The 27206-nt window shown below is 40.1% G+C and overlaps 3 protein-coding genes across 5 annotated transcripts; 2 read left to right on the top strand and 1 right to left on the bottom strand.

The window, feature by feature from the left end:
- Nucleotides 1–61: 61 nt before the first annotated feature.
- tchp (trichoplein, keratin filament binding) lies at nucleotides 62–5068 on the bottom strand. Its single transcript, XM_085425466.1, has 13 exons — nucleotides 4931–5068; nucleotides 4377–4571; nucleotides 3403–3613; nucleotides 3258–3314; nucleotides 2838–2906; nucleotides 2334–2507; nucleotides 2124–2236; nucleotides 1960–2026; nucleotides 1696–1868; nucleotides 1523–1604; nucleotides 1239–1424; nucleotides 675–818; nucleotides 62–585 (listed from the first exon to the last, which is right to left on the bottom strand). Exons 2-13 carry the CDS (start codon nucleotides 4565–4567, stop codon nucleotides 553–555), a joined length of 1500 nt encoding a protein of 499 aa, XP_085281592.1. The 5' UTR covers nucleotides 4568–4571; nucleotides 4931–5068; the 3' UTR covers nucleotides 62–552.
- A 615-nt stretch (nucleotides 5069–5683) lies between these two features.
- gltpa (glycolipid transfer protein a) lies at nucleotides 5684–11015 on the top strand. 3 transcript variants are annotated; one of them, XM_085426957.1, is made up of 6 exons: nucleotides 5684–5823; nucleotides 6262–6389; nucleotides 8524–8582; nucleotides 8654–8787; nucleotides 9349–9499; nucleotides 9602–11011. In XM_085426957.1, exons 2-6 carry the CDS (start codon nucleotides 6287–6289, stop codon nucleotides 9782–9784), a joined length of 630 nt encoding a protein of 209 aa, XP_085283083.1. In that variant the 5' UTR covers nucleotides 5684–5823; nucleotides 6262–6286; the 3' UTR covers nucleotides 9785–11011. The 3 variants fall into 3 exon arrangements, with proteins under 3 accessions (XP_085283083.1, XP_085283085.1, XP_085283082.1); XM_085426959.1 differs by lacking the exon at nucleotides 5684–5823 and having other exon boundaries at nucleotides 6198–6389; nucleotides 8663–8787; nucleotides 9602–11015; XM_085426956.1 differs by lacking the exon at nucleotides 5684–5823 and having other exon boundaries at nucleotides 6200–6389.
- A 2664-nt stretch (nucleotides 11016–13679) lies between these two features.
- Nucleotides 13680–27206, top strand: trpv4 (transient receptor potential cation channel, subfamily V, member 4). Its single transcript, XM_085425456.1, has 17 exons — nucleotides 13680–13942; nucleotides 15187–15267; nucleotides 16000–16448; nucleotides 17023–17198; nucleotides 17837–17989; nucleotides 18487–18627; nucleotides 20058–20356; nucleotides 20445–20624; nucleotides 20840–20998; nucleotides 21653–21745; nucleotides 21884–21957; nucleotides 22321–22486; nucleotides 22573–22639; nucleotides 22850–23154; nucleotides 25275–25402; nucleotides 25496–25617; nucleotides 25722–27206. Exons 2-17 carry the CDS (start codon nucleotides 15259–15261, stop codon nucleotides 25820–25822), a joined length of 2622 nt encoding a protein of 873 aa, XP_085281582.1. The 5' UTR covers nucleotides 13680–13942; nucleotides 15187–15258; the 3' UTR covers nucleotides 25823–27206.

Raw genomic sequence — 27206 nt, 5'->3', positions numbered from 1 at the left:
GATTTGATTGCAACAGCTTTAATACACACAGAATAGAAAATTTATAGACATTCAAGAGCTCTAAGAGCAGAGACGAATCGATTCGAGTCCAACAAATAGAAATTAAATCAATATGGCATGACAGGAGGCACATGTGGCCTACTTTTCTTTTCTTTTTCTTTTTTTACGTTTTATCCTTTCAAAGGACAAAGTTTTCTTTTGGCTGTTAAAAAACACTAATGTACAACAAAAGTCAAATTCCACTGCAGGCCTGCTTCCACAGGATGTGTTCAAAGACTGCAATGGGTGAGAGCTTTTATTTTAACTTTAACATTGGACGTTTTTGTCCTGAATTTGGACGGAGAGTTTCTTTGTGCATCTGTCACTTTGAAATCATTTGACAACACATAATGCTTCATGCTCAGTGTTGACCAACAGCGTAATTACTGTGACAAATGGCCTTTAAGTCTTCATAGGGCTGTTTTAAAAAGCATGAAATATCCTTTAAGGCTAATTCCTAACAGAAAAAATACAACAGCTCATGTTCGGCTTCACTTCAGTCTGGCAGGTCTCTCATGTCCAGGCTGATCGTGGCCTGCTGTGAATCTGAAAGAGATGGTTTCAAGCATATTTTAATATTAAAGAGCAATTTTAAGCTTGGAATCATGAATACGGCTGCCTCACTCTTCTTTCACCTTGTCCTGGTATCCTTTCTTGGCGATCCTCTGCATCTCAAGCCTCAGCTCCTCTTCTTGGATTCGAAGGGCTTCCCGTTCTTCCTCTTCCTCCTGTTCTTTCCTACACCGCTCCTCCCACTGCGCCTCTTGTTGCTGCTCCACCTACATAACATGAAAACAAACAACTTCACATATGATTTCTTATTTAACCTCCTAAGACCAAACTCTTTCATGGCATGCAATTTTAATTTCTCTTTGATATTTGGGCTGATTGGGACCTGATGAATGTAAAAACAAAGATTTACCAGATTTTTTTTTTTTTTTTACCTTTTTTTGTTTCTAAGAAAAATGAGAGCCACAAATGAGGATATTCGTATAAAATTTCGATCGAACAGTAGCAGTATAATGTCCTCGTAAGTAGATATCAAGGCCCTTGTAGAGCAAAATTGAGTATTTTGGTCTTAATAACCCAAAATGTGATGTCCATATATGTGGACGCCAGGTCCTAGGAGGTTAATGCATAGTTGGGGAAATAAACCTGAGAACCCCCTCCCATAAAAAACAAAATAAAAAGTATCCAACCTGAGCATTTATCTCTTGCATCCGCGCTGTCCTTCGGCCCTCTTCTTGCTCCTTTTCCCGACGTCTGAATTTCCTCTCCCACTCAAGCTCCTTGATAAGCTCTTCTCGTCTCTTTAGAGATTCCTCCTGAGCCTCACGGTTCTTCTGTATTTTCAGCTCTATCTGCTGCTGTCTCTCCACAAGCACCTTATCAAAAAAGACAGGAAAAACCCAAAACAGGACAACTTTTATTTGAACTCACATCTTTAAGCTTTACTTCAAGTTTTACTCCAAGAGAAATTTACCTCATGCATGAGCCGTTCTCTGGCTTTCCTCTCTTTCTCCCACTGAACTTCTCGTTTCTCCCAAACATGCTGAGCTTCTTCCCTACGAACAAATGGGATGCATTGATTTGTATTCACAGAGCCGCACGTGCGCCTTTCTGGAGAGTTGAGGCTTACTAAATCTTGGCGCTCACCTGTGTAAGACTTCAAACTCAGCTTCCCTCTCACGCTCCAGTTGCAGCTGCTCTTCAATCACACGTTTCATCCAGGCTGCATCAGCGACAGCTCTTTCCCTTCTTGCAGTCTCCAGCCTCCTGTCCTCCTCCTCTCCTTCAAGCAAGGCTGCCAGGATCTTACGATCGGCCTCCTGGTGTCGTAAAAAGGATTTCAAAGAAAAGGTCTGGGGAAGTTATCTGGATGATCACACAGTAAAATCTGCAGGTAAAAAAAGTATTTACCAGTTCTTCCTGCACTTGCTGGGCTCTTCTTCTCAGCTGAGCTCGATACTGACGGATCAAGAAACGCCTAGTGCAACATGAATCCCATATGTAAAGTACCTCAGTAGATTGAAATATCATACCACTCTTTTTGTTTGGTCATCTGGAGAATAAGCTTCACATACCCGATCTCAAACTTCTTCCTCTGTTCCTCCGCCTTCCTCCTGTCCTCCTCTATCTTCTCCAGCTCCCACTGCTGCAACAGTAGAGCCTCTTGCTCCTTTTTCAGACGAGTGGCCTGTAAGAGAAAAATAAAAAATAATCTTGTTTACAAAAAAAAAAGCCTGCAAAGGTGGTTTTGCACAGAAGAAATTGTTTGCTGATGCTCTGAATACCTCTTCTTCTCTCAGCTTCAGTTCTTCCATCTGCTTGCGTAGCTCCTCCCCTCTCCTACGCTCCTCGTCTTTCCTTTTCTCCTCCGCTTGTTTGATCCTCTCCAGAGCTTCTCTTCTGGTCCTCTCGTACTCGTTTTCAAAGCGTCTCGTCTCCTCCTGGTACGCCACTTCTTTCTGCATGTTTGACAAGCTGGGTCACTTACAGTAAGTGTCAAAGCTTTCTTAATTATGCACCACCTTTGAGGGGCTGACCAGAGTAGGTTGCGGCCGTGATACTGTGCTCACAGAGTACACGAACACTGTTCAATTAAAAATAGATGTGTTACATAAAAACTTGGCCACATAAAAAGATAATGACTTGTGGGTCATATGTGTCAACACCGGCCTGAGAAGGGCTATACTATGAAGTACTGAAGCAACTTCTTCAATACTGGCTATCAAAGTTATTAAAACACTGAAATGAACATAACTGACTTTGTCTGGTGCCTGGAATGATCCACCTACCTGTTTCTTCTCAGATATCTGCTCCTGCCATTGGCTGACAACGTGATCTTTATGTAATCCTGACTCCAGCTGCAGACAGATTGAAAGAGTGAGTTGTGACAAAGCTGAGACAGAGATACTGATGACCTTGACCCTGGGTGGAAGGGATACCAGAACATTTCTTTTTCTTAAGTCAACACTGGAATCAGGTTAACAGAAAGTCATGGAATATCTGCATCACAGGCCATATGGGTTTCCAGATCAAATGGATGTCTTGACAAAAAGTGTCTGTTTCCTCTACTTGGTGAACTCTCTAGACGTATGGGGTGGTCACTAGATTCCTGAAGCCGTCAAACACTTCATCAGTGGTAACACCTCGAGGTCTGAGGTATGGGGCTCGGCAACTTGTCACATTTGCATCAATAGTTTAAACTTGCCTACCTTTCTCAGCTCTTGGTTGTTTCTCTTCCAGTGCTCCCTCAGCAGCTCCTGTGCAAGCTAGGCATGACAAAAAAAATGAACGGGGATTGCAAACTTACATGGCACAACACTGTGGTGAATATTTATGGGGCAATATTCCACCAACTTTCTTTCTTCTGTCTTCTCTTGCCGTGCGAAGCTCTTCACTTTTTTGCACCAACTGACTTGCCAACGTGCTCCTGTCGGGCACCATCTCTCGGAGCTCTGCCTCAAGTTGGTTTTGCTCCTCTTGCAGCATTACCCTGAGTCGATTCCTGCGCTGCTCCAAGCTGGCTTTCTTTTCTTCCTTCAGTCTGTCTTTATGGTATGCTGACATACTGAAAACAAAAAGAAGAAAAATGCTTGGGTAAAAAAATTAAATAAATACTAGCATTTTTGTCAACTGATGACAAAGAGCAACACAGTAAATATAATAACATAAGGCTATTTATCTATTTTTTAAACTAATTTATACAGACAAACAAATATGACATACATACATATATATATGTTGTTACACAGATTTAAAGGAAGATACACTATGGTATACTCACAATACAACAAACAACTTAACACTACTTCTCTTAGCATACCAGCATATTCTAATAGGCCAAAGAAATTCATGAAAACATTTATTTATTGTAATTTCAGTATTTATGGTATTTCCAGGATGTTCCTGGCTTTACCACATTGGATTCCTGTAGGTTTTAGATTTTAAGATTTTTCTGCTCCCAGCCTGAGATGAGACCAATCCCTGGCTGTTGTAAAATCGAGACTTCAACATAAAGGTTAGCCTAGTTTTGCCATAGGTAGGGAGTAGTGTCAAGTACTATCACTTTTTTTATAACACAAAACTTATATATGACATGGCGTGATTACTTACAGAGCCATCTCCGAGGGCAATAAAGGAGAAACAGGATGATAATGCTGGAGTACGTTATGGCAATCATGTAAAATTAATGACAAGAAAATGAAAGGAGGATACAAAAATAAAATCACCAAATATAAAGCAATGTGTAGTTATTTAGTTGGATTGCTTCAATATTTGTGTAACGTTTCGGAGACCGTGTGAGTGAGAGCATCTATGCTGGAGGAAGTTACCTCTGCTGGTAGGATTGACGGGAGCTCCACACCGTCTGTTTCTGGCTGCGGATGCTCTGCTCTCTGAAGTACTGAGCATGCAGCTCCCACTGCTGCCGCCACCGGGCCTCCTGCTCCCGCTGCCGGGCCAGCTGGTCGGCCAAGACCCGAGATCGACTGGGCACACGGGTCGAAAGTGTCGGCAGAGCCATGAACCTGAACAGTTAGCACAAATGAAAGCTTGATATTAAATTTGCTAAAAATAACAGTGCAGACATAGTTTCATTAGGGCATGTAGCCAGTCAGTATGCACGAATGCAGACATCACAAGTCAAAGGTCTCTTGGCCCCATCATATATTCACTAATGCTGCTTTTTTAAAGTAACTAGTTACTTAACAAATACTGACGCCGAAGACAGCTCAATATCTCCACTGTTATAGGTGATCTGCCCATGAAAAAATTATAATTTCATGGCCATAAAGAAAACAATAAGAACAAAAGACTACCAGCTCCAACTACCCGTCTGCACTCGGATATAAGGAGCGTTTAGCTACACCGATAGCAGCCACTTTACCTCTCGGTGCTACCTTGGATTGCCTCCCCTTGGCTTTTAATAAAAAAAAAATCGACGTTTTGCTTTCAAACAAGGAAAGCTCAAATTTACTCACTACAGCTTTCCTTAGTTACCGATACATACACTTCCTAGTTACTCATACGCTACGGGATGAAGTGAAGGTCAAATTTAGTTAGCGGCGGAAAACGCGAAACGCATAATTGGAAGTTTGTTTCCGCCACTGAATTTTCTTTGTCTTTGTCGTCGTCGATAAGTCATGATTTTATGTGATTATCTCTTCGGTCAGTGTGTTGAAATTTTGTAACTTTCCTTTAAATTTTCATTAGATATGATTCGACACATCTATCTGATACTACCACTAATACTATTACTACCACTGATATTAATAATATTAATATTAATTAGAACTTACATGAAACTAATAATTAACAATAAGAACTAGCAAACCTACTCTGCAAACTAAACTATATTTAACACAAAATGTTAAAACTAAAAAGGACTAAAATAAAATAATCTACGTAAAATACCAAACTGCGGAGTTCATGTGTGATACTATTTTGTCTGTCTCTTACAGTAAGATATTACATAGTTGTTATATGCTTGCACGAATCCCGGGATAACTATAACTAACTAACAGATAAACAGATAAATTAAGTGGAACCAAAGAGCGATATTCCACCAGACTCCATTAGTTGGCAGCAAAGCAGCACATGCGATTAAACGCAGAGGAAGACCAGTGTCAGCTGATGGAGCACATCAGGTGCTGTTTACTCTGGACTTGTTTCTTCTGTCTGGTACCGTTTATCCGCCCTCTTACCCCGGCAGGTGGCGATGGCCCGGACCTATCACTAACATGTCGATCACATGAGCTCCTCTGCAGCCAGGAGTTCAGTGTAGGTGACTTCCATGTGTGTGTAAGAGAGAGAAAGAGAGATGTGTGTGTGTGTGTGTGTGTGTGTGTGTGTGTGTGTGTGTGTGTGTGTGTGTGTGTGTGTGTGTGTGTGTGTGTGTGTGTGTGTGTGAATAGATCTGTCCGTGTGTGTGTGTGTGTGTGTGTGTGTGTGTGTGTGTGTGCGTGTGTGTGTGTGTGTGTGTGTAAGGGTGAGAAAGAGAGAAAGAGAGAGGTTTCTCTATGTGTGTGTGTGAGAGAGAGATTTATCTGTGTGTGTGTGTGTGTGTGTGTGTGTGTGTGTGTGAATAGAGAGAGAGATGTCGCTCTCTCTTTCTCTCTCTCTCTCTCTCTCTCTCTCTCTCTCTCTCTGTGTTCTCCTCCTCCTATCACTGTGAAGCTGCAGTGGAGGACTGACAGCCTGTTGCTATCATTTCAACAGTTAGGAGTGTATCCGGACTAAAGAGATGGCTCTGCTAATGGAGCACCAATTCAGACAGCTGCCAGCTGACAGACAAGTGGAAACAAGACCGTTTCTGGAAGCTGTGTCATACCTTCCACCATTCTTTGGTAAGTGAAGTTTCCACAGTGTAACACAGGGGAGACTACATTAATGGGACTGCAAATGAAGTTGTGAATTTTAAAAATAGATGACAGCAGGGAAAATGTATAGTTGTGGTGCTTTATGATTAACCTCTCAAAGGCTTCCAGATTAATGCCATGGACCGATCGTGCTTTATACTTCCAGGACTGTTAAACTGGTCCAGTAGGCACAAAATGTGCAGTTTACGTTAAAATTACCACCCATGCAATGGACGTGTTTTTTCCACTGCTGTGAATCTTCATTTGGAATTTGTCTGATTATTAAACACTGAACTTGTGGTGAGGATAAATCTGTCACAACACTTCCATCTCGTTTAACAAAACGATGTTGCTCTTCCTAATGATAATCTTTTCTGGATCGTGTTTCTCTCCACCAACCTGTCCACAATCCTTTAGCATGCATAATTTACTCCACTGGCCTGGATTTTAAGTTGTGAAAATTGATTAGTACGGTGTTGAGTTCCCCATGCCCATTCACCGGTGCCGCAGTGCGCCAGGGCATCTTTGTGCGGCTTCATTCTCTATTAATATGCCAAAGTCCCTCCATTGAATTTGCCACGTGAAACCCTTGAGATGAACCAAGTCTGATGTCGATATTAGGCTCTTTCCTCCTTGTCACCATTATTCTTCCTGACCCAGAAATTTTTGAGCCAACTTTCCTACAGGCCATTACCATCCCGCACACTCATAGTACATTCACACAGGTGTCTGAAACTCTCTTCCCTAATTAGTGTCCTAATAGACTTCACTCCACTGGCACGTTCACTCTCCTGTTAGTCTTGTTTCAACACACCAGTGTATTTTATTTTTATTTATATCTAAATAGAGACTTGTTATTTAACCTGTAGTAGTAAAAGTTAGTAGTAAAATGTCATCATGGCTTTGCCTCAAATCATTCTGAGTCATTTCAATTAGTAAGTTTTACTTTATGCTTGTTATTAGTAATAAATAATTAGTAGATAAATAATTAGTTTCAGAAGTCCAATATTTAGTACAAAAACCTTTTCCCCGTGGAGTGTATGGAAATTAAAGGGATCTGAAACATTAAATGATGCCATTAGTGTTGTGGCGATGCATTACACTGCATTGCACAATAGAAAAGGCTTAGTCATGGGTAGTTTCCAGTAACAGCTCAAGAGCTAAAGGCTGTCTGTTGTGTTAGCAGGTCAGCCATGAACCATGGGAGGTCCGCACTCGAGATGTCTTGTTGTTCATTATTACTATTCACTCAGCATCGCCTAATTAACAGATACCAAATGAAAACAGTGTTATGTGTCTGATACTCGCTGTCCAACAGCAGATTTTTGTCACCGCAGACATTTTGACCTGTCACTGGTGGGAAAACAAAGGAAAAACACTTTCTTAACGAATGTTCACTAAACAATCCTGCACTTTATTTATTTATAATCATAGTTGTAGAGTCAATGCTCACCTGTCACCCTACAACATACCTGCCGTGCAGCACTGATGCAGGGTGCGGTCAGAGGTTACACAGGCTTAAAACTTTTAACCAGAGGGTGCAAAAAAACCACTGGCAGTTTGCACATGCTTTTTCCATCATTTTACTAAAGCTATATCATTATTCACGAGGGGTCGCCACAGCACACAGCTCTATTTATTTGATTTGGTAGTTTTCAGTTCTTTTAAAAACCAGATGCCTGATGCAACTCCAAAGGGATTTGTGTCTGCTTTCAGAAACAAATCAGGGACGAATGTGTAAACCACTTAGATTTTTAAAGACATTACTGTTCAACAGTCTACAAGTACGGACAGGTCAAATAGCAAACATGGGATTAAGCTCTTGGGATTCCATTGTAATCTTGAAGGACAGCTATAATTAAAAAAATCTAACTTCTAAAGGGGTTGTGAGATTGTTCGTAAGTCCCCACAGAATATCCTGTGCATTCAAACTGGAGTTTAAGTCAAGTTTAATACAGATTCAAATTGAGCTTTTGTGTTAATTAGTAGGAGATGTTGATTACCTCCAAAGAGAATGTTCATCATCTCATATGAGCTCCGTAGTTTTTGTTCACATGTGTGGGGAAATAAGTTTTGACTTCTTTAATTGCGAGTCACAGCCTGTGTAAATATTCCTCCTCAGACTGCCTCGGCTCTACTATTTTCGCACCGATCAAGGCTGACATATCGGGTAACATCACAGTAAGTATGCCCCTTGACTTCTACATTGCTAATGGATGATACAATGATACAATAACTGTTTTATTTAACAGAAAATCAAGTCTGTTTATGATAGCAACCCCGGACGGTTCAAGACTCTCCAGCAGATTTTGGAGGCAGAGAAGGACATGCATGGAGGAGAATGGCCCAAAGTTGGAGCAACTTTGGCACTTATGTGGCTAAAAAGGTGTGAGAAACTCTACATTTTAGACCAGGGGTGTCAAACATAAGGCCCAGGGGCCAGAATCAGCCCAGCAAAGACTCCAAGTAGGCCCGGTGGACAATTTTCTAAAACATGAAGGAGGGCATATATTTTAAACTTTTAACTATATTTTAAAATGTTGTTTTAAAAATACTTTCAACTATCAATTTGACATCTTTTCCTGCTGATAAAGAATCCCCAACAGCCATTCATACCACGGCAAAAGTTCTGCTAGCACTCTGAGCCCAGAGTGCTAGCAGAACTTTTTCTGTAATTTTACACATTTATCATTATAAAAACTGAGATTTTCTATTGAAACAACACTTCTTCATCTTTTATTAATATATCTTAGGGACTGACTGTGTAGTTAAAAGTCCTTACATTGACAGAAAGTGGAGTTTCACTCTTCTGTCAATGCCACTTAATGTGGCCATCGATGTAAAATGAGTTTGACATCCCTGTTTTAGACTGTTGTGCTGCACTTGCTTCGTCAAGCTGAGAAAAGTCCTCGTCCATAATCACTGTGCATGTCTTCTTGTCCAAAAGGGGTCTAAAATTCATCCAAGTTTTCCTTCAGAGCCTGGTGGACGGTGAAAAGGACGAGAACAATCCAAACCTTATCCGAGTCAATGTCACCAAAGCCTATGAAATAGCACTTAAAAGATATCACGGCTGGTTTGTGCAACAACTGTTCAAGGTGCATTCAAAGTAGCTACAAAAATTTTCTTTATACAATAAATTTGTCATAAGCTCATTAGACGCGTAGGCTTGTGAGTAAAATCTGTGCTTGTTCTTATAGGCGGCTCTTTTTGCTGCTCCGTATAAGTCCGATTTCCTGAGAGCCCTCTCCAAGGGTCGGGATGTCAAGGAAGAGGACTGCTTGGAAAAAATCAGAAAATTTCTCATCAACTTCTCTGCAACTGTTGATGCTATATACGACATGTACAATAAGATGAATGCTGATCTAGACTACACAGTGTGAATGCAGGACTTCCCTGCGTTTTCCTCAGTGGGAGTGATGTAATCATTAAGTCGTTTATGTTCAGCAGCTCTGCAGTCCGCATGTTTAAAAGACAGCTCACTGTGACAGAGCATAATATTCACTTCCGGCTTTGCTGGTGAATCTTTTCCTCAATCTTATTTGATTCTGGGACGAGAAATCCAAATATAGCTATAAAGTAAATATTGTTTTTACATAACAATTGCATTTCTTTACTCTGTGTTTGAACATTCGTGTTGCATTCAGGTTTTAAATTATTGTTGGGTGTTTATATCTATTCTTATGAGTACTCAGTACACAGAAATGTGTTAGAACTATACAAAGTTAACTTAACCAGACAGGACCAAGACGTTAATGTGTGGGATATCTGATGCTGACATATTTAATCAGCCTGTAACAAGTCATCACAAAATATAAGATTAATTATGAATTAGAAAGTTTCTAATCACACGGAGGAAACAATATAAACTGGGAAACGGTTTAATTTTGCCATTATAATGGGACTGTCATAGTGTCATGCTACCTTTAAGCAATATCTCTCTAACACAGGGCTCTATGGTAGTTACACTGAAGTGACTACAGAGAGAGAAGAATCCATATGTTTCAGCTTATCCACCAAACACTGTCTGTGATTGGAGTTAAACTTAATCATTACCTGCACTACAACCAGCAATCACTATCATGACTTCCAGTATTTAGGGCTCCTCTCTCTATTCCTGCTCTACATGAACATTCTCTATTGCACACACCTGTTTGTGCCTTAAGCTGGAGGTGCAGCTCATTTAAGCGACTGTGTCAGCTTTTCTGTGTTTGATTGTTTTTATTGTTTTATACGTCCGTCACTATTAAAGGCAAAGTCTGCCTAACATATACTTAGCTGCTATGCTAAGTTGTGCTGTCTTTCTAAAGCAGTGCTTCATCAATGTTTCTCATTCTAAAGGTGCTTTTTACCCTTTAAGCATAATTTTAAAAAGCTTTTTCATTCCAGTTTTTGACATCTCTAAAGGAGTAATTTCAAGTAAATGTCAAATGATTGATGAGTGTGGTGTGTCTTCTTGCATTATGTTGCAGTGTGTGTACTGTACAAGAAAACGAATATTGTTCTTTCATATTATGTATTAAAAAAATGACAATTTGTGTGATTATCAATGAAATTATTTGTCTTCTTTAATTTGTTCCCTATCATTGTGTAATTAATGTGTGTAATTAATGTGTGTAATTAATGTGTATTGTTCAACCCCCATTTCTTTATATTTTGCTTCTAAGAAGCCAGACTTTCTTGTCATTTTTTAAAAGGAGGCCTTGAGCAATAGTTCTCCATGCTTTCAGAAGGTCTTTCAAAGTTTCTCTTTAACCATTGGCTGATTTTTCACTCATTTTCAGTCCAGTCCTTGCACCGTATCATTTTCAAAGGAGTGCTTTTGTTTGCTAAACCACTTAACACTGACCTATGACCTATTTATGCATAAAAAAGACACCCGACACAAGGGATGAGCCAATGTTGTTGCTCCACCTAAAAGACAACTTGGGAAAGAAACTATCTTAAATTCTATCTTTAGGAACTTGTCTACTACCAGCCTGTCACAAAACATATAATTTCTCCCTATTTCTTTAGCTGAATTGCTGAAAAATGCCAACGCTAACACAGTTTGATAGGCATGAAATAGTATTTTTGCACCAATAATGTGATCTCAGGGGAAGGGTGGCTGTCAAATAGGCATTGTTAAGGAAGAGAAACAGAGAGCCAAAATTACACAAGAACTGGAATGAAAATCAGTGGCAACAGGTTTCATGGAGTGACGAATCTAAATGTGACATTTCTAGTTACAGTAACAGAATCAACTTACTTGGATTTCCTCACCGGGATTTTTTTTTTTAACATGGATTAAGATACAGGGAAGCTTGGCTTTCCAGGTCATGTTGAAGGAAAAGATGGCCATTCCAAATGCTGACTTTCAAACTCATTAGAATTTTATAACCTCAGTTTTTGCCTTATGTACGGTGTTTCCACGTTTAATGTTTATACTAAATCGCTGCACTTGTTTCCAATTTTTCTAGCAAAATATAAAAGAAATGAAGGGTGGCTCAAATTTTGTACTATACTAGTAATGAAATACTTTTTGATAGTAATCTTCTCTGTGACCACCAACGACAGTTTTGTTTGTCAATATTTTTACAATAAGACATCTCTATTTTTACAGCAATCTCAGTGCTTGGGCTAACCTTAAATGCTAAAGCTTTTTTACATTATGTGGGGGTCAGTGATAAACTATACACAGTGAAGCAGCTTTAAAAGCAGTAAATCACAACATCAAAAGAAGTGGCTCTTTGTTTTGATAACTGCTCAGACATTCTTATTCTTTTGTATAGCGCCTCATGTTCCTTTTATTGGTCTTGCCACACCCTCCTCATAGGAATTTAGTAAACTATTCTCCGCTCCATTGTGCGAGTTTGAAGAGTGGAATAGAGTGTCAGAATCTGACAAACTGCTGCTGTGTGAAGGTATGTTGTTTCAGCAGTGCATTCATGTGTTTTTGGCACAGAAAACCAGGTTAACAATTAACTTAACTTTCAATCTCTGCTTTGGTTTAGCATAAAATTAGATGCCTTCAAAATAAAATGAAAATTCCAGAATAGTGTGGTGCAAAAGAAAACAAGTGCAGTGATTTATTGAACTGTGTGCAAATATTCATGGAAATACAGCATATAAGGCAAAAAGCAGACTTTGCACAATTCTATCAAATTTACATTTTTCATCATTGACATGCTGAAAATTGAAGCTGTTGCCAATCAGATGCTTTCCAGATGGTTTTGCAGGGTGGATCAAAGTCTGACTGCACTTTTTTGCTTTCATAATTCATCAGTTTTGACAAGATTACAACATCCCGGCCTGAAACGCACCAAGTTTTTCTGTGTTTTACAGATGGGTGTAGACACTGTTGCACCTCTCTCCCCTGACCTCCTCTGTACATTCTGACAACGATGATTTGAACCAAAAATTTCACATTGAAATTCAGTACTCCATAAGTCCTACCCAGTCCAGTTCTTGTATGATTTGGCATACCTTAGCCTTTTTCTCTCTCTTTCCCTTCCATAAGAATGGTTTCTTGACAGCCACCCTTTCACCGAGACCACCTTGTTAATGCAAAAATACTATTTTGTGCCTGTCAAACTGTGTTATCTTGACATTTTCAATAGATTCAGCTGAGTAAATCAGCACAAATTATATGTTTTGTGACAGGCTGCTATTAACAAAGAGACTAAAGATAGAATTTAAAATAGTTTCTTTCCTAAGCTGTCAAACAAAACACTGGTTGATCCCTTGAGTTAGGTGTCTTTTTATGCATGGAAGGGTCATAGGTCAGTGTTAAGTGGCTTAACAAACAAAAAGCATACTGTACCTGTGAAAATGATATGGTGCAAGGACTGGACTCAAAAAGCATCCAATGTCCAAAGAATTTTTTTAAAAAGACTTTCAGAAAGCCTGGAGAACTATTGCTCAAAACTACTTTTAAAAAATGACATGAATTCTGGCTCCATTCTTTATATTTTTGCTCACTGTAACCAAAATATAAAGAATGACTCCTGACTTTTGCACAGTAATGTTGATATGACAGAATGAGAGGTACTGTAGACATAAAACAAACAAACAAGGAAACAGATAACGTCAGCTCGGAACTGTTGTTTATGGCGGTACAAGAAGAGGAGAAAATTCCTGGTGCACCATAGTGGCTTGTAATGGCATGTAAATTGTGCTCAGGTGTCTTTGTAATTCCAGGAAAAATCCGGAGACTTCAGTGAAGTCAGCCTCGAGCGGCATTGGAGTCAACACCTGGCGGCCACACGTGGTACTTCACCTCAAAACTTCCGTGTTGGCTCCTGCTTTGAGGCAAGGATGTGGTCACTTTGTCCCACCCAAAGTTTGTGAAAGCGGCCGTTGTTCTGTGAGACTTTAGGGCAACTGTTTTAGGTAATTCACTTTCATCTGGATGCCTGGAGTTGCATTAAAGCAGAAGATGCATTCAAGGAGCGCACAGTAGATCAGAGAAAACACGTCCAAACGTTCTATGGGATAAAGTTACGGAGCAGGCTGTAAACATTTCTAAGAAAATGAAAACTGGATTTACTGGTTAGAGGAAGGTAAGGAATATGCCATACTCTTTAACGGCTTCTTCTGCTAAAGAAATTTAAAATATATATATATTTTACTGTATCTGTGTTAGCTGAATAATTAATGAGAGTTGCGCACAAACTTTTTTTTTTATAATAATACCTTAGTATAGAAAAAGTGATATGAATTTGTATGTTCATTATTCTTCTTATTAGTTTTCATCATAATTTATTTTTAACGTCGTTTTTGTGCTTTTAAAAATATAAAAATATTTTCCCGTGTTCTTTTATTTTCTCACTTATGAATAAATATAAAAGAGATGTTTGTATTTTTTACGCTATTATCTTTCGAACTCTTAAAATGTATTTCAACTAACGACTTACTCAAAATCATAATTCTAATCTTGTTCTTTTGCTTGCTCTTCTTTCCTGCGCTCGTTTGGCACAGTCGTCACGCTCTGTGGCTCTGGATAATGTCACGTTAGCTCTGGCAAAGCAGGAAATCCCACATCCCTGAGGGGACCCTCAGTGTCACTCACACTGAGAAACTTTTAAAAATGAATTTCTACTTCTCGACCCCATTAATGGATGATATGAGCCTTGGATCAACTTGATGTTTTATGATCCCATCCTATCACTAAACCCTTAGTAAAGCAGTCTTTGCTCTTCGTGTTTCAGTCTTCTAATAATCAGGGGCAGCCTTTTGTTATGCCTGTCTTTTTACCATCAAATGCCCACTGAGGTGTAAAGGCATGATAATCCAGTGTGTCAAAAGGGGCTGTGAGTCATTTCTCCTGCTTCAGTGGGACCCCAGGTTTCTTGTTTGTATTGCTTCTTTTACAGCAGAGTTTGGCTTAGATTGGTTGGCTGTCTTGAGCAAATTCATAAAGACCTGTTTTTTTTTTTTTTAAAGTCCATGCTGCACAAAGTGTGAGAGTATGCTGCAGCTGTACTGTGTGTGTGCATGTGTTTTGCATAGAGATACTATAATATACGCATCTGTAATAGGAAAACATTCAGAGCATTCATTTACTAAATGTCCCGTGTTAAACAGGAAGGTGGTGTGATTCTGCCTTCTAGAGAAAACACGCTCAACCGACCAATGGGAGTCAAGACTCGTACTGATGTTGGCATTGCTCCTTTTTTAAAGTTTTCCATACATTCCTCCTCTAAACACAGACACTCTTGTTGTATCACTAGGGACATACCGATGTTTCGTCTGTACTCTTGTGCCACTGTTTCACTTGATGCTTACTTTTCTTTGCTCTGCACAGCGCCCACATGCTTCAGCATCATTTCCAGTTTCCCCCCGAAGAGGAATTTGGCACATCATTGTGATAAAAGGGATGAATGAGGTACAGAGCACTCCTAAATGCATGCTGTTAAATCTACTTTACGCTTTAAATGTGGATTTCAAGTGCCACTGTGGTAATTGCAGTCTTAATACATCTTCTCTTTAGTCAGAATAATGTGTTGCTGAGTGCAGTTTGCTCATCATATTGTCTAATGTTAAAAGCACTGCTGTGCAGCGTTAAATAAAACTGGCATATTACAGTTTAATTTAACCCTGCACAGCAAATGCCATATAAAGTATTTAATCTGGGTTTTTTTTTTAATGTATTGATCAGTATCTTGGGATTTTTACCAACTTGTTTTTTAAAATTGCATGTCTAATACCATTTCATACAGACAGCATATAAATGGGAGTCACTGACGCCTTTCTAAGGCTTTTACCCTTCAGCAAGCAGCTTTGCGATGGTGACCACTGGAGACTGTGCTTGTGTCTTATATCCTCCTTCCTAATGTGACCTCAGAAAATGGTCAGGTCCACTATAATTAAATACAGCTCAGCTCTCTCTCTTGTAATAGTAAGCAAGAGCTTGAAATAAAATAATAGTAATAATGAAATGACCAAAGATCCTTATCAAATATTCTAGCTGGGACTTTCTTTATTAATATATTAGAAAAAGTTATTTTTCTACATAAATAAACAGATTTAATATTTATCTTTTTGTTTTAAACAAGACCTTTGTGACATTTAAAGAACCTGCTGCTTCCTCACAATATTTTTATCATTTGTATTCCAGGGGCGATCTGCTATCTTCAAAAGGCGGCACCTTGCCTTGCCCAAGGCCAACACCATCAGCTCTGAACCAACCAGAGACACTCTCTCGGTGGATTTGGGAGACAGTGAGGCTGCTCAGCCTGAGGGTGATGGAGCCTTCCCTTTATCTGAGCTCTCACACCTGTTCGAGAGCCAGGATGGATCCCCAGCAACTCAGGACTCGAGTCAGGAGTCAATTCTGGAGCCGGCCCAGCCGGGCCACCCCGCAGACAGCAGACAGTACCTACGGATGAAGTTCCACGGTGCTTTCAAGAAGGGCATATCCAACCCGATGGACCTCCTGGAATCCACCATATATGAGTCAAATGTGGTTCCTGCTCCCAAGAAAGCACCCATGGACTCACTCTTTGACTATGGCACCTACGGAAGCTCAAGCAACCAGAAGAGACGCAGAAAGAAGCTCCCAAGAGGGTGAGAGAAAAGATCTAAGCTGTTCTCAAACTGCAACATTTGTGTGCTTCCAGGAAACATGGAAAATGATTCAAATGATTCAAACATCTCGCCTTAGGCGTTTACCTTTCTGTCGTTAAAATATACTGGATTTTTATCCGTGGACAAAAGGGCTAGTTTGGAAAAGTTTTGTCATTAAAAACAAAATCCTCCCACATTGGCCACTCTGCAGACAGAGGTGTGCCACATGAAGTGGTGCAGTTTGAACACATAGAGACGCACTGTGTGTGAAGCACAGTCCCTAAAAGCCAACAGAGAGCATGTTGTTGTTTCCCCTGCAGCCGCTGAGGTAATATTAAGGCTGCTGTCTGTTCCTGGCTGCCCTACCTGCCCCATACGCACAGAGGTCTATTTATTGGAGCAGTGAAGGCTGTTTGATTGCTTATATAGTTTGTAAGTAAAAAAAAAAATCTTAATGTTCTATCAGTGAAATATTAAAAATTCACTGGTTCACAGGGAGTTCCTGCTCTTGTTGGATCATCAGTTCAGTTGGAACATGTAACGCAACGTAAATCCTGTTTCTGTGTCATCTCAGTAAAACAGAGGCATCCTGTGACGAGAGCCAGAGCTCTGATCCTCCAAAAGTCGTGAAAGTATTCAACCGCTGGCTTCTCTTCGACTGTGTGTCACGTGGAGACCCCGCGGAACTCGAGGGCCTGTTGCAGTACCTGCAAAGTAACAACAAGAGGTTAACCGATGAGGAATTCAGAGGTACGTTTTAAGATGCAGTTGATTCATATTTGTTTCCTACTCTTTCTAATGTTTTTTGGGGTTTTTTAAGTTTTGTCAGCTCTGCGCTCAGCTTTGTCCTCCGGCTCCTTTGACCTTTTGCACTTCCTCGCCTCTCCCTGTCTCTATCTGGTTTTGACTCTGACAATATTAAGAGGAAAAGGTGGAATGACGTTAGAGTCTTTGTGTGACCCAGTGCAAAGCTTCCTGTGTGTGTCTGAGGAGCTTTATGTCAGGCAGCACAGAGAAATCACAGCAAACTGTGGCCTCTGTGAGAGAGTTTAAATAGTGCTTTATTTTTAGGCTCAGAATCTCATAATAGCTTGTTTAAAAGGGCTTGTTTGACCCCTGTCTTTAACAGCCTGTTACTGTAAATCCCAAATACTGATTTATTTCCCAAAACTTGGGCTAATTTATCGTGTACATGTTCTGGGGTGTACTACAGCACATCTGATAGGATTGGGGTAGCCTTGGATGCTGGAGGCCTAAAGGGGTATTGGAAGCTTTTGTATCACACTTAGATTAGATTAAATAAAGAAATAAAATCCCTTTCTAAACAAAATATGTCTGGATTAAAGTCTTTTCTTTTTCTTTCTGGTAAACTTTTTTCTTTCTACCAGAGCCATACACAGGTAAGACATGTCTGCCAAAAGCTTTGATGAACCTTTATGGCCGTCAGAACAACACCATCCCAGTGCTGGTGGACATAGCAGAGAAGAATGGGAGTCTCAGAGAGTTCATAAATACGCCCTTCAGGGACGTCTACTACAGAGGTATGAAAATAATCCCAAAACGACCACATGCAGTTGCAGAAAATGCATTTGTGCTTTAAATTAATGTGAATTTTGCGGTTAGTATATAGGGCTGCTGTCCCTTCTTCTTGCCCTGAGTTACAGCTGGCAGGGGAAAATGTGTTTATAGTTAATATGTTTGCAATGTCTTGGAACCCTGAATTGGAGAAATGGTGAAGTAAACAACAACTGTTTACAGTCCAGACACCATTTGTTTGGCTTTCACTCCTTACACTGTTAGCTGTGAGACAGTAGCACCTTGTGACAAAAAATGAGTTGTTAGGTCACTCAGTGTAACCTCTGAGCTTTTACTCCTTTTTGCACTTTTGGGAAATATTGTAGAAGACAGTTACTAAAACTTTGAGCTCCTGAAAACCTGTCCACAAACCCAACCCTTACTCCACATTGATTTAATTAACACAAAGCAGTGGTATGACATAACGTAATATTTCTTCTGCTGGGTTCGGTGGCGTTCTCAGGCCAGACAGCGCTCCACATTGCCATCGAACGACGCTGTAAGCAGTATGTGAAGCTGCTGGTGGAAAAGGGAGCTGACGTTCATGCCCAGGCGAGGGGACGCTTCTTCCAGCCCAAAGACGAGGGTGGTTACTTCTACTTTGGTAAAGACCTTTGTAAGCACATAAAAACTTATGTGCTTCTGTTTTTCTACTTTTAGCGCACCTATTCCCAGTCCCAGTCAGCCACACATACAGAGTCCTGGAAATGCATATAATCTTTATATAATTGGGAGGTTTGTTTGAGGTTTGTATGACTTCACCGGTCACATTTTCAATTTCCACTCTCACTGCTTTGCTCATAAGCGGTTATTCAGCTTTTTTACAATGCAGAATTCACATCAGCGCAACGCAGGAGCTGCCAAGATCAAGTAGTTAACGCATGGAGTATTTTTCTGGCAAATAAACAGCTGTTTCCATGGAGAAATGAAGTGACATTTTGGCAGAGCCAATACACTCAGGGTACTGCTGTGGTCCAGCGGTGAGCTCCACCTTTACCTCTACCCAGATTTTTTTTGACATATTGAGGAGCTTTCATTAGTCACGCTCTGAAAACACATGAAAAGACGAACCTTATGTCAGCTGTTCAAGGACTGCATCCAGTGAAAGGTGTCTGTGTCCTGCATTTGAGAAATGTAAACATCCTCTGCTGGTGCAAAGCACCTCATTGACCTGCTAACAGCAGTAGGGGAACTACATCAGAGCCGGTAAAGTAAACCCAACACTGCCCTCTGCTGGGTAATGTTCAGATTTTACTAAGGGACAGCATATAACAGGTTTGACATCAGCTGTGTGAAGTACCCAGAAAAAAATGTCTTTATATACATGTTATCATTTTTAATTGCAATCGAACAATATAAATGATGCACATTGTTTTTCTCCTAAAACGTCAAAAGACAAGTAGATTTGCTACATTATGGGCTCTATTTTTAATTTTATTTAAAAATTTTATTGTATTTTTTACCCAAACCAAATTTAAAAATTGTCTGTATGGTCACAATCGAGCATCACACTCCTTACTCATCAAACAGGGGATGATTTCTATTTGCACTTAGCATGGCTGTCATTCCCAAATCCCAGCGTGTCCGGGCACTGTGTGAGTAATTTGCTGCGGAGCTTTGCAGTGAGGTGTACAGGAACCTGGCAGGGCTGATGGCTAATGGGATTTAGACTCACGCTAACACTCTGCATGCACCCGTGCAAATCCATGAAGAGGAGCGTTTCTATGCGGGGTGACAAAGTAATCTGTCACCCATGGCAACGGCTCATTTTCAGCAGCTGCTTTTGGCACTCTGGCCCCATTGCGCCCCTCCCTCAAACAACTGCTAATTGTGCTGTTTTCATAGGGGGGATTTAAGTCAGATCTTTGATCCATGTTTTGTATGCTTTGCAGGGACATACAGACACCAGCTACAGTTCCTAATTAACCCTCCTGTTGGTTTGCTTATTTTTAATCTGAAATGCAGCTTTCCTAATAATCTCCTGTGATTTCAGAATTAAGTGAACACACACACACTCTCTGTCTGTTTGCCCAGGTGAGCTGCCTCTCTCTCTGGCTGCCTGCACGAACCAGCCTGACATAGTGCACTACCTGACGGAGAATCCACACAAGAAAGCTGACCTGCGACGCCAGGATTCACGTGGAAACACGGTGCTGCACGCGCTGGTGCACATTGCAGACAACACCAAGGACAACACGCGTTTCCTCACAAAGATGTACGACCTGCTGCTAATCAAGACTGCCAAGCTTTACCCAGACTGCAACCTGGAGACAGTGCCGAACAATGATGGCATGTCGCCTCTCATGATGGCTGCCAGATTGGGCAAGATAGGGGTAGATAAAATGTTTTAAGCATCATTTTCACTTATTATAGAAAGTCCAGATCAAAGATGCTTAGGCCACCTTGTTCATGTTCCTCCAGATTTTTCAACACATTATCCGACGTGAGATCAAAGACGAGGAAGTTCGTCATCTGTCCCGTAAGTTTAAGGACTGGGCCTATGGTCCAGTGTACTCCTCCCTCTATGATCTCTCTTCACTGGATACATGTGGCGAGGAGCCATCTGTGCTGGAAATCCTTGTCTACACCAGTCACAATGAGGTAAACAAAGACAGTATTTTCTTAGTTTTTTTCTTTCAAAACTTGAAATTAAGGTTTTTGAGCCCACCGTTTGATTATTAAAACATCTAAACTAAGCATAAAAAATACACGGGAAACCTGGCACATTGTATACATATACAAATATCAGGATTTATTTATGTTTTTATGTTTTCATCACATCTATTAGCATCATGTTTTTGGTCCTCTGTTGTCAGAACCGCCATGAGATGCTGGCAGTGGAGCCCATCAATGAGCTGTTGAGGGCCAAATGGAAAAGGTTTGCTGCTGTCACTTTTTACATCAGTGTGTTCTCCTACCTCATCACCATGATCATATTCACCCTGGTGGCTTATTACCAACCAACAGATGGAAAGGTAGGTGTGAAATGACTGAAAATGACTTTTCAAGACACCACTTGAATATTTTCATTTATCATTGCAGGGATTTAATTTTATGTTCTGTCTCATGTATAAAATACAATGCATCCTCTGCTATAGCAGCAATTTTATGTCCCATATTTGCTCAGTTCTGCACTAACAGGAGTTCAGTGCTCTACATTATAAGAATATTTACTTTTTTGGGGGTGCGGGGGATCTGCTTCCCTGCCAAGAGGCAGATAAGGAGATTGATGGCATTCTCATATCTTTACAATAAATATTAAGCTACAGGCAGCTGACAGTTATCTTTGTTTAGCATAAGCAGGAGGGAAACAGTGAGCATACCTCTATCCAAACTTTGAAATGTGAAACTCCAGAGTAAAATGTGACAAATTGAAATCTTACGGGGGATTACATGCTAATACTAAACTAAGATAAAAGCTGCAGGCTTGGGGTTTATTCTGATAGATATAAGATTGATAGCAATCTTCTCATCCAACTCTCAGCGAGGAAGTGAAGCCACATAGGCCTCCAAAAAGATAAACTAATCCTTTAATTTTTGGTCATAGTCACTTTTTTCCTTATAAACATTCTGCATATGATGCTTTTCTTGTGTGTTTTGCTAAGATGTTCAGATGTTCTTCCTTCCAGCCTCCATACCCACGTACCACATCGTCTGACTACTGGCGGATGGCCGGGGAGATTGTCACACTGGCATCAGGAATCTTCTTCTTCCTCACAAATGTTAGTGTGTGCCCTCCGACCTCTTGTTATATTCTGACCATCGCTTGGTTGATGCTTTCTCCCAGTCTCTTTCAGCCTGTTCAGCAGTGTTGTTGTCACTGTGGAAATGTTTCTCTCACTTTTTTTTTCTTTTTGCAGATTAAGGACCTCTTCCTGAAAAAGTGCCCTGGGGTGAAGTCTTTATTTATTGATGGATCCTTTCAACTGCTGTAGTAAGTCTCCATCCTCTGTACTCACAGGCTCTGATCCTCACCTCCGCTATATCGTTTGCTGGCTTTTACCCGAGGCAAATTTCGCATCCTTTTAATTGAGTCATCTAATTAATTTGTCAGCCTCCTCACTGGCATGTTTTATATTTTAAATCTTTAATTAAACCCATGATCCAAACACAGAGCAGAGGATGTCGAGCATCCTCTCTGAACTGTGTTGATTTAGATCATTAGCCGTGATGTATACATTCTGTTAAAATGCCAAATGCCAGCAGTCGTATCTTCCTGCCATCATCCCTACTTCAGTATTACACAATTCACCAGTGATACTGGTTTACTGACAAAGTTATTCTCTGTCCTCTCTAGCTTCATCTACTCTGTATTGATCATAGTCACAGCTGCTCTCTACCTGTCTGGAATTAAGGCCTACGTCTCTGTCATGGTGTTTGCACTCGCCCTGGGCTGGATGAACACACTTTACTTCACCAGGGGCCTGAAGCTCACGGGCACCTACAGCATCATGATACAAAAGGTTAGACTGTGAAAATGGACAGCTAATTAAAAAAATGCAAGACATCCAAAGGCTTGTGTGTGTCTTAACATTTGTTTTCTTCTTAGATTCTTATCAAGGACCTTTTCAGGTTTCTGCTGGTGTATGTGCTCTTCATGATCGGTTTTGCATCAGGTAAGCTACCGGGACAACAGCACCTTGAAAAAAATTATACAATCGTCACACTTTTAGTAACTGATTTCAATCCTTATGATAATCACACATTCTGCTGGCTGTAGCATCATATTTATAATAATCAGACTGGTAGAACTTGCCTCTCAGGTTAATGTTCATGTAAGTGCTCACAGACTCTTAGCCAACCTGCCTTTTGTTTCCATCCCACAGCCTTGGTATCTCTGCTGACAGTGTGCCCAGTGTGTAACGGTAGTTGCCCAACCGACCAAACAACCTACCCTGCATGCAGGGACAATAACACTTTCAGCACTTTCCTTCTGGACCTCTTCAAGCTCACCATTGGGATGGGAGACCTGGACATGATCTACAGTGCACAGGATCCAGTCGTCTTTCTCATCCTGTTAGTTACTTACATCATTCTCACCTTCGTGCTGCTACTCAACATGTTGATCGCTTTGATGGGAGAGACAGTGGGTCAGGTCTCCAAGGAGAGCAAAAAAATCTGGAAGCTTCAGGTGAGTCAGTTGTTTGTGGAAGCCGACGAAAAACGAGGCTCATTTAAACATATAATTTAAATGGAAAAGAAATGAAAGCCTTATAACTGCCAGCAGGGGGCGACGCTTCTGCTAGCATAAACGAGTTTGATTACATAGAAGCCAATGAGAAAATAAACTTCCTGCACTCTGGATTTTTGACTTTCCTAACACATTTGTGGTCTCAGTGTCTACTGACAAGTTTTATTTTAAAGAGCATGATGATTATTTAAAATTATAGAACCATAACTTACTGTAATACAAAGCACCTCTGTCTGTGTCTTTCTTCTTTTTATTTTGTCTGCCCGCTCCTCCTACATGATCAACCAGACTTGAGCACAGGTGCATCTTAGGCCCCTGAAGGTTCTTATCTAACTCAGCTATTAGCACAGCATCATGTTGCCCAGTATCTGCCTAGCAACAGACTAAAATGCTTTCATTTCCCCCGTTTTTTAAAATTTCTTTCTGTTTGGACTACTGTAGCTCACTTTATGTGGGGGTCAGTCAGTCGTTGCTCTCACGTCTGCAGCTGGTTCAAAATCCCGCAGCACAACTCATAACAGGAACTTGTAAAAGAGAACACGTAACAAAGTACTGAGATCCAGGAGGAAGCTCAGAGCCTTTTCTATTGTTGCTCCTAAATTATGGAAAAACTTGCCCTTGCACATTAGAGCGGCTCCTTCACTGTCCACTTTTAAAACATGTCTTAAAACCCATTTTTATTCTTTGGCTTTTGACCGTAGTGAGACTTAGTTGTTTGTTTTTTTTGTTTGTTTTTTTTTTAAATTAAACCGTTTATTAACTAACTAGTTAATTATTTTACCTTTTTTCTTCTTTAATTTGGCTTTTATTTTTATCTAATGTAATTGTATTATTTAGTAATTTAGTACAGCACTTTGTGTCAGCTGTGGTTGTTTTTAAAGTGCTTTATAAATAAAGATGATGATGATGATAAAATAACCTGTTTTAGCATTTAGGCACCTATAACACCTTATATGACCATTGTATCATTTTTCATTTCACCAAACTAATGTCATATTTAAATCCAGAAAATGGTGTATATTATTACACCATCACTTTACTTGGCAACCACCTAGCAACAAGCTCACACCTGTTTTTTGGCTTTAATGTACCTACAACACTTGATGAAAGCACTGAATCGTATTAAATTCACACAGTAACGTCTCATTCATATCCAGAGAAGTTGAATTATACATGCATAACAACCACCTAACAACGGCCTAAAATGACCCATGTTTAGTGTATGAACACCTGCCACCCGTATTTGGTTACTTTCCTCGTTGTGATTAAACATATCAGTATGCCAACAGCACAAACGGATAAAACGACACGGTAGCATGGGCATACACTGGTGGAGTCAAATAGATGACAGAGTTCAGAATATGACTATGTTGTGATTAAGAGGGCTGCAGCATCCCTCAAACGTGTCAGTGAGATCAGGCTGCAGTTCATCCTGTGGAAATCTTCAGTTTGTGAAGCATATAGTTGCCAAAGATTTATTCTCTAGACATAATGATAATAACATGTACAAATTTTTTATGGCAAACTATCAAGAACTTCTTGATATTTATTTATACATAAAACAGGGACAATAGATATTAACATTGCTTTAAACAAAAATGCAGCTGATGCAGGAGTTCACTAGTTTGCAGACCTTGTCCCTGGTTAGACACAATATGTCAATACAAATATAACTCAAAAAGCAGCAAATAATAATAATATTGATAATAATAACAGACAGCATCTACTACAAGTAAATCCAGCATTTAAGAACAATTAACAGTGATAGAAGACCCATTTCTGGGATCCCAAATGTACTTTTTTTAGGCTATAATTTTACCTTTACTTTAAAACTTATGAGATCAGTTCATGTTGTTATTTTTGGTGGCAAAGTGCTCCAAATCTGTGAGTATTTAACTGTAAACGAGCACTGACAAAATGTTGTGTTATATTTCCCTAATTTACAACCACCAGTAATTAAGCTGCCCTTGTGGTTACAGCTTTACTGCTGAATTTCAAAATCTGCTTTGTTATGATAGTTTCTGTTTACTTCAAATATTTTTCATAATTTGTACTCCCAGTGGGCAACGACTATCTTGGACATCGAGCGCTCGTTCCCGGTCTGTCTTCGCAAGTCTTTTCGAGTTGGAGAGATGGTGACGGTGGGGAAGAACTATGATGGCACACCTGATCGGCGCTGGTGTTTCAGGTGATCTGTCTGATTCGTAATCTGTGCCACTCAACAGCGCCGGCGCTACAACTAAGAAATCTCATTGCTAATGGGGTCCTTTTATGTAATCAGGGTGGACGAGGTTAACTGGTGTCACTGGAATCAGAACCTGGCGATAATTAACGAGGATCCGGGAAAGAGTGATACCATCCAAGCCAACGGGTTGCAGCAGGGCGTTAGAGCTTTGAGGAGAGGTGAGAGATTCTCGTTGCATTCTCGTGGTTAAATAAAAAGACAGATACAATGTACACTCATCTGGACCACACATTCATTTAATCTTCCTTGTTATCGGCCTTAGATCGCTGGTCCACAGTGGTCCCGCGGGCGGTGGAGTTGAGCAAAGGCTCTCAGTCTCATGATCTCGCGGTGGAGATGGAGCCGCTGTCACCCAGGCACTGATTCCCGCAGATGATGAGTGCTGTCCTTGTGATGAGGAGACAGCAGAAAGCCATCAGCATCAGTGAAATCACTCTGCAGGGAACGATTTGGCCAATAAGTGTACTAATTTGCACGCGTCTCCTGTGCCTTTTGTTCAGAAAAGCTGTCGCGAATATAAAAGCAGCACACTCTGTGTAACAGGACAGACGACATGCAGAGACACTGGATAAAGAATTGCCGAGTTAAAGACATTAAATGCTGTTAGAAACTAACCCTGAGACCAAAAAAGGATAACAAAAAATGTGTTTTGTAAGCAGGGAGCTGTAATTTGTTTTGTCACATAAGAATGGAAAATCTCAAAAAAATGTACTGTACCTCCACTTTTCAGACATCAGTGTCAGAATACTCAGGGATATAAGAAAGCGAGAATATTTCAGCATTTACAGTGCCGTATACTTTCGAAAACACAATCGTAGCAGGCTAGCAGAAGCATAATTACAATATTATTGCATTTTTTGTGATAGTAATAAAACTTTGCACCTATATTTACAATAAGAGATACTTCTTTATGAAAACATATCAATAAATATTTATAGACTTATAGAATAGAACTTTTTCACTTTTAATTTTCTTACTGTGTTTTGCAAAGTCCTCCCCCGTGTGTTCTTAATTACGCTCCACATGCTGATTTAAATGTTCATTTTCTAAAGTGTAGGGGAGCAGTGTCTGCAAAGAGGACACATCTATTATAGAAAGTCTATTTCTTTCCATTTTTATATGATATTAATTAAATAGTTTCCAAACTTTGACAATCTCAGGCTAGGAATTCCAGCTTAGGCAGACACAGCCGTCATTTGGACTGAAACACTATTTACATTATTACACGTATACAGAGACATTATTCTGAACATGGTGGGCATGATGAGCAGGTTATAGTTGTCAAGCAAGTATGCAAATGGAAGACAATAGCCTTCCGTGTTCTTTTGCAGCTGGGGTATTTGCATAATCAACTCTCAGTCCCTCCATTATGTACTTCCCCTTATTTGCTGCAGTGTTTTCATTGCAATTGGCTCCTTGCCCTATATAGCTTGTTTTTAAAAACACTGCTTGTTTGTGTTACTGCATTACACAACAGCTGATGGGCTGTACATTTCATTTTCACTTATTCATTACTGTTAAAAGTCACATTATGTTTACATTTCCAATCTATGACTGTTCATTTTTATACTGTTTGTACGTTGCTGCACAGAACAGTAAACACTGACTGTGTTTTATATGTTGTTTGTCTTTTGGGTGCTTTTTCTACAGAAAATACTTTCCAGTTAGGTTTTGAATGATTAAAAATCCATGTTGCTATTTTACTCCCAAAGGTAAATAAAACCTGACATTAGACCACAGTGAGTGA

Source organism: Rhamphochromis longiceps, linkage group LG12 (assembly GCF_057381845.1).
Source record: "Rhamphochromis longiceps isolate RC_006_pf linkage group LG12, R_longiceps_female_GT1.1, whole genome shotgun sequence".
NCBI classification, from domain to species: domain Eukaryota; kingdom Metazoa; phylum Chordata; class Actinopteri; order Cichliformes; family Cichlidae; genus Rhamphochromis; species Rhamphochromis longiceps.
Note: the sequence above shows the minus strand (reverse complement) of the source record. Positions and strands in the feature narration are given on the sequence as shown.

Coding starts and splice junctions, on each gene's coding strand:
- trpv4 (XM_085425456.1), top strand. Junction 22,487..22,572: donor ACAGCATCATGATACAAAAG/GTTAGACTGTGA, acceptor TTTTCTTCTTAG/ATTCTTATCAAGGACCTTTT. Junction 25,403..25,495: donor GATCGGCGCTGGTGTTTCAG/GTGATCTGTCTG, acceptor TTATGTAATCAG/GGTGGACGAGGTTAACTGGT.
- tchp (XM_085425466.1), bottom strand. CDS start 4,567: ATGGCTCTGCCGACACTTTCGACCCGTGTGCCCAGTCGATCTCGGGTC. Junction 2,237..2,333: donor TGAAGCTGAGAGAAGAAGAG/GTATTCAGAGCA, acceptor TTTCTCTTACAG/GCCACTCGTCTGAAAAAGGA. Junction 1,605..1,695: donor GAGTTTGAAGTCTTACACAG/GTGAGCGCCAAG, acceptor ATTTGTTCGTAG/GGAAGAAGCTCAGCATGTTT.
- gltpa (XM_085426957.1), top strand. CDS start 6,287: ATGGCTCTGCTAATGGAGCACCAATTCAGACAGCTGCCAGCTGACAGA. Junction 8,583..8,653: donor ACATATCGGGTAACATCACA/GTAAGTATGCCC, acceptor TTTATTTAACAG/AAAATCAAGTCTGTTTATGA. Junction 9,500..9,601: donor TTGTGCAACAACTGTTCAAG/GTGCATTCAAAG, acceptor TTGTTCTTATAG/GCGGCTCTTTTTGCTGCTCC.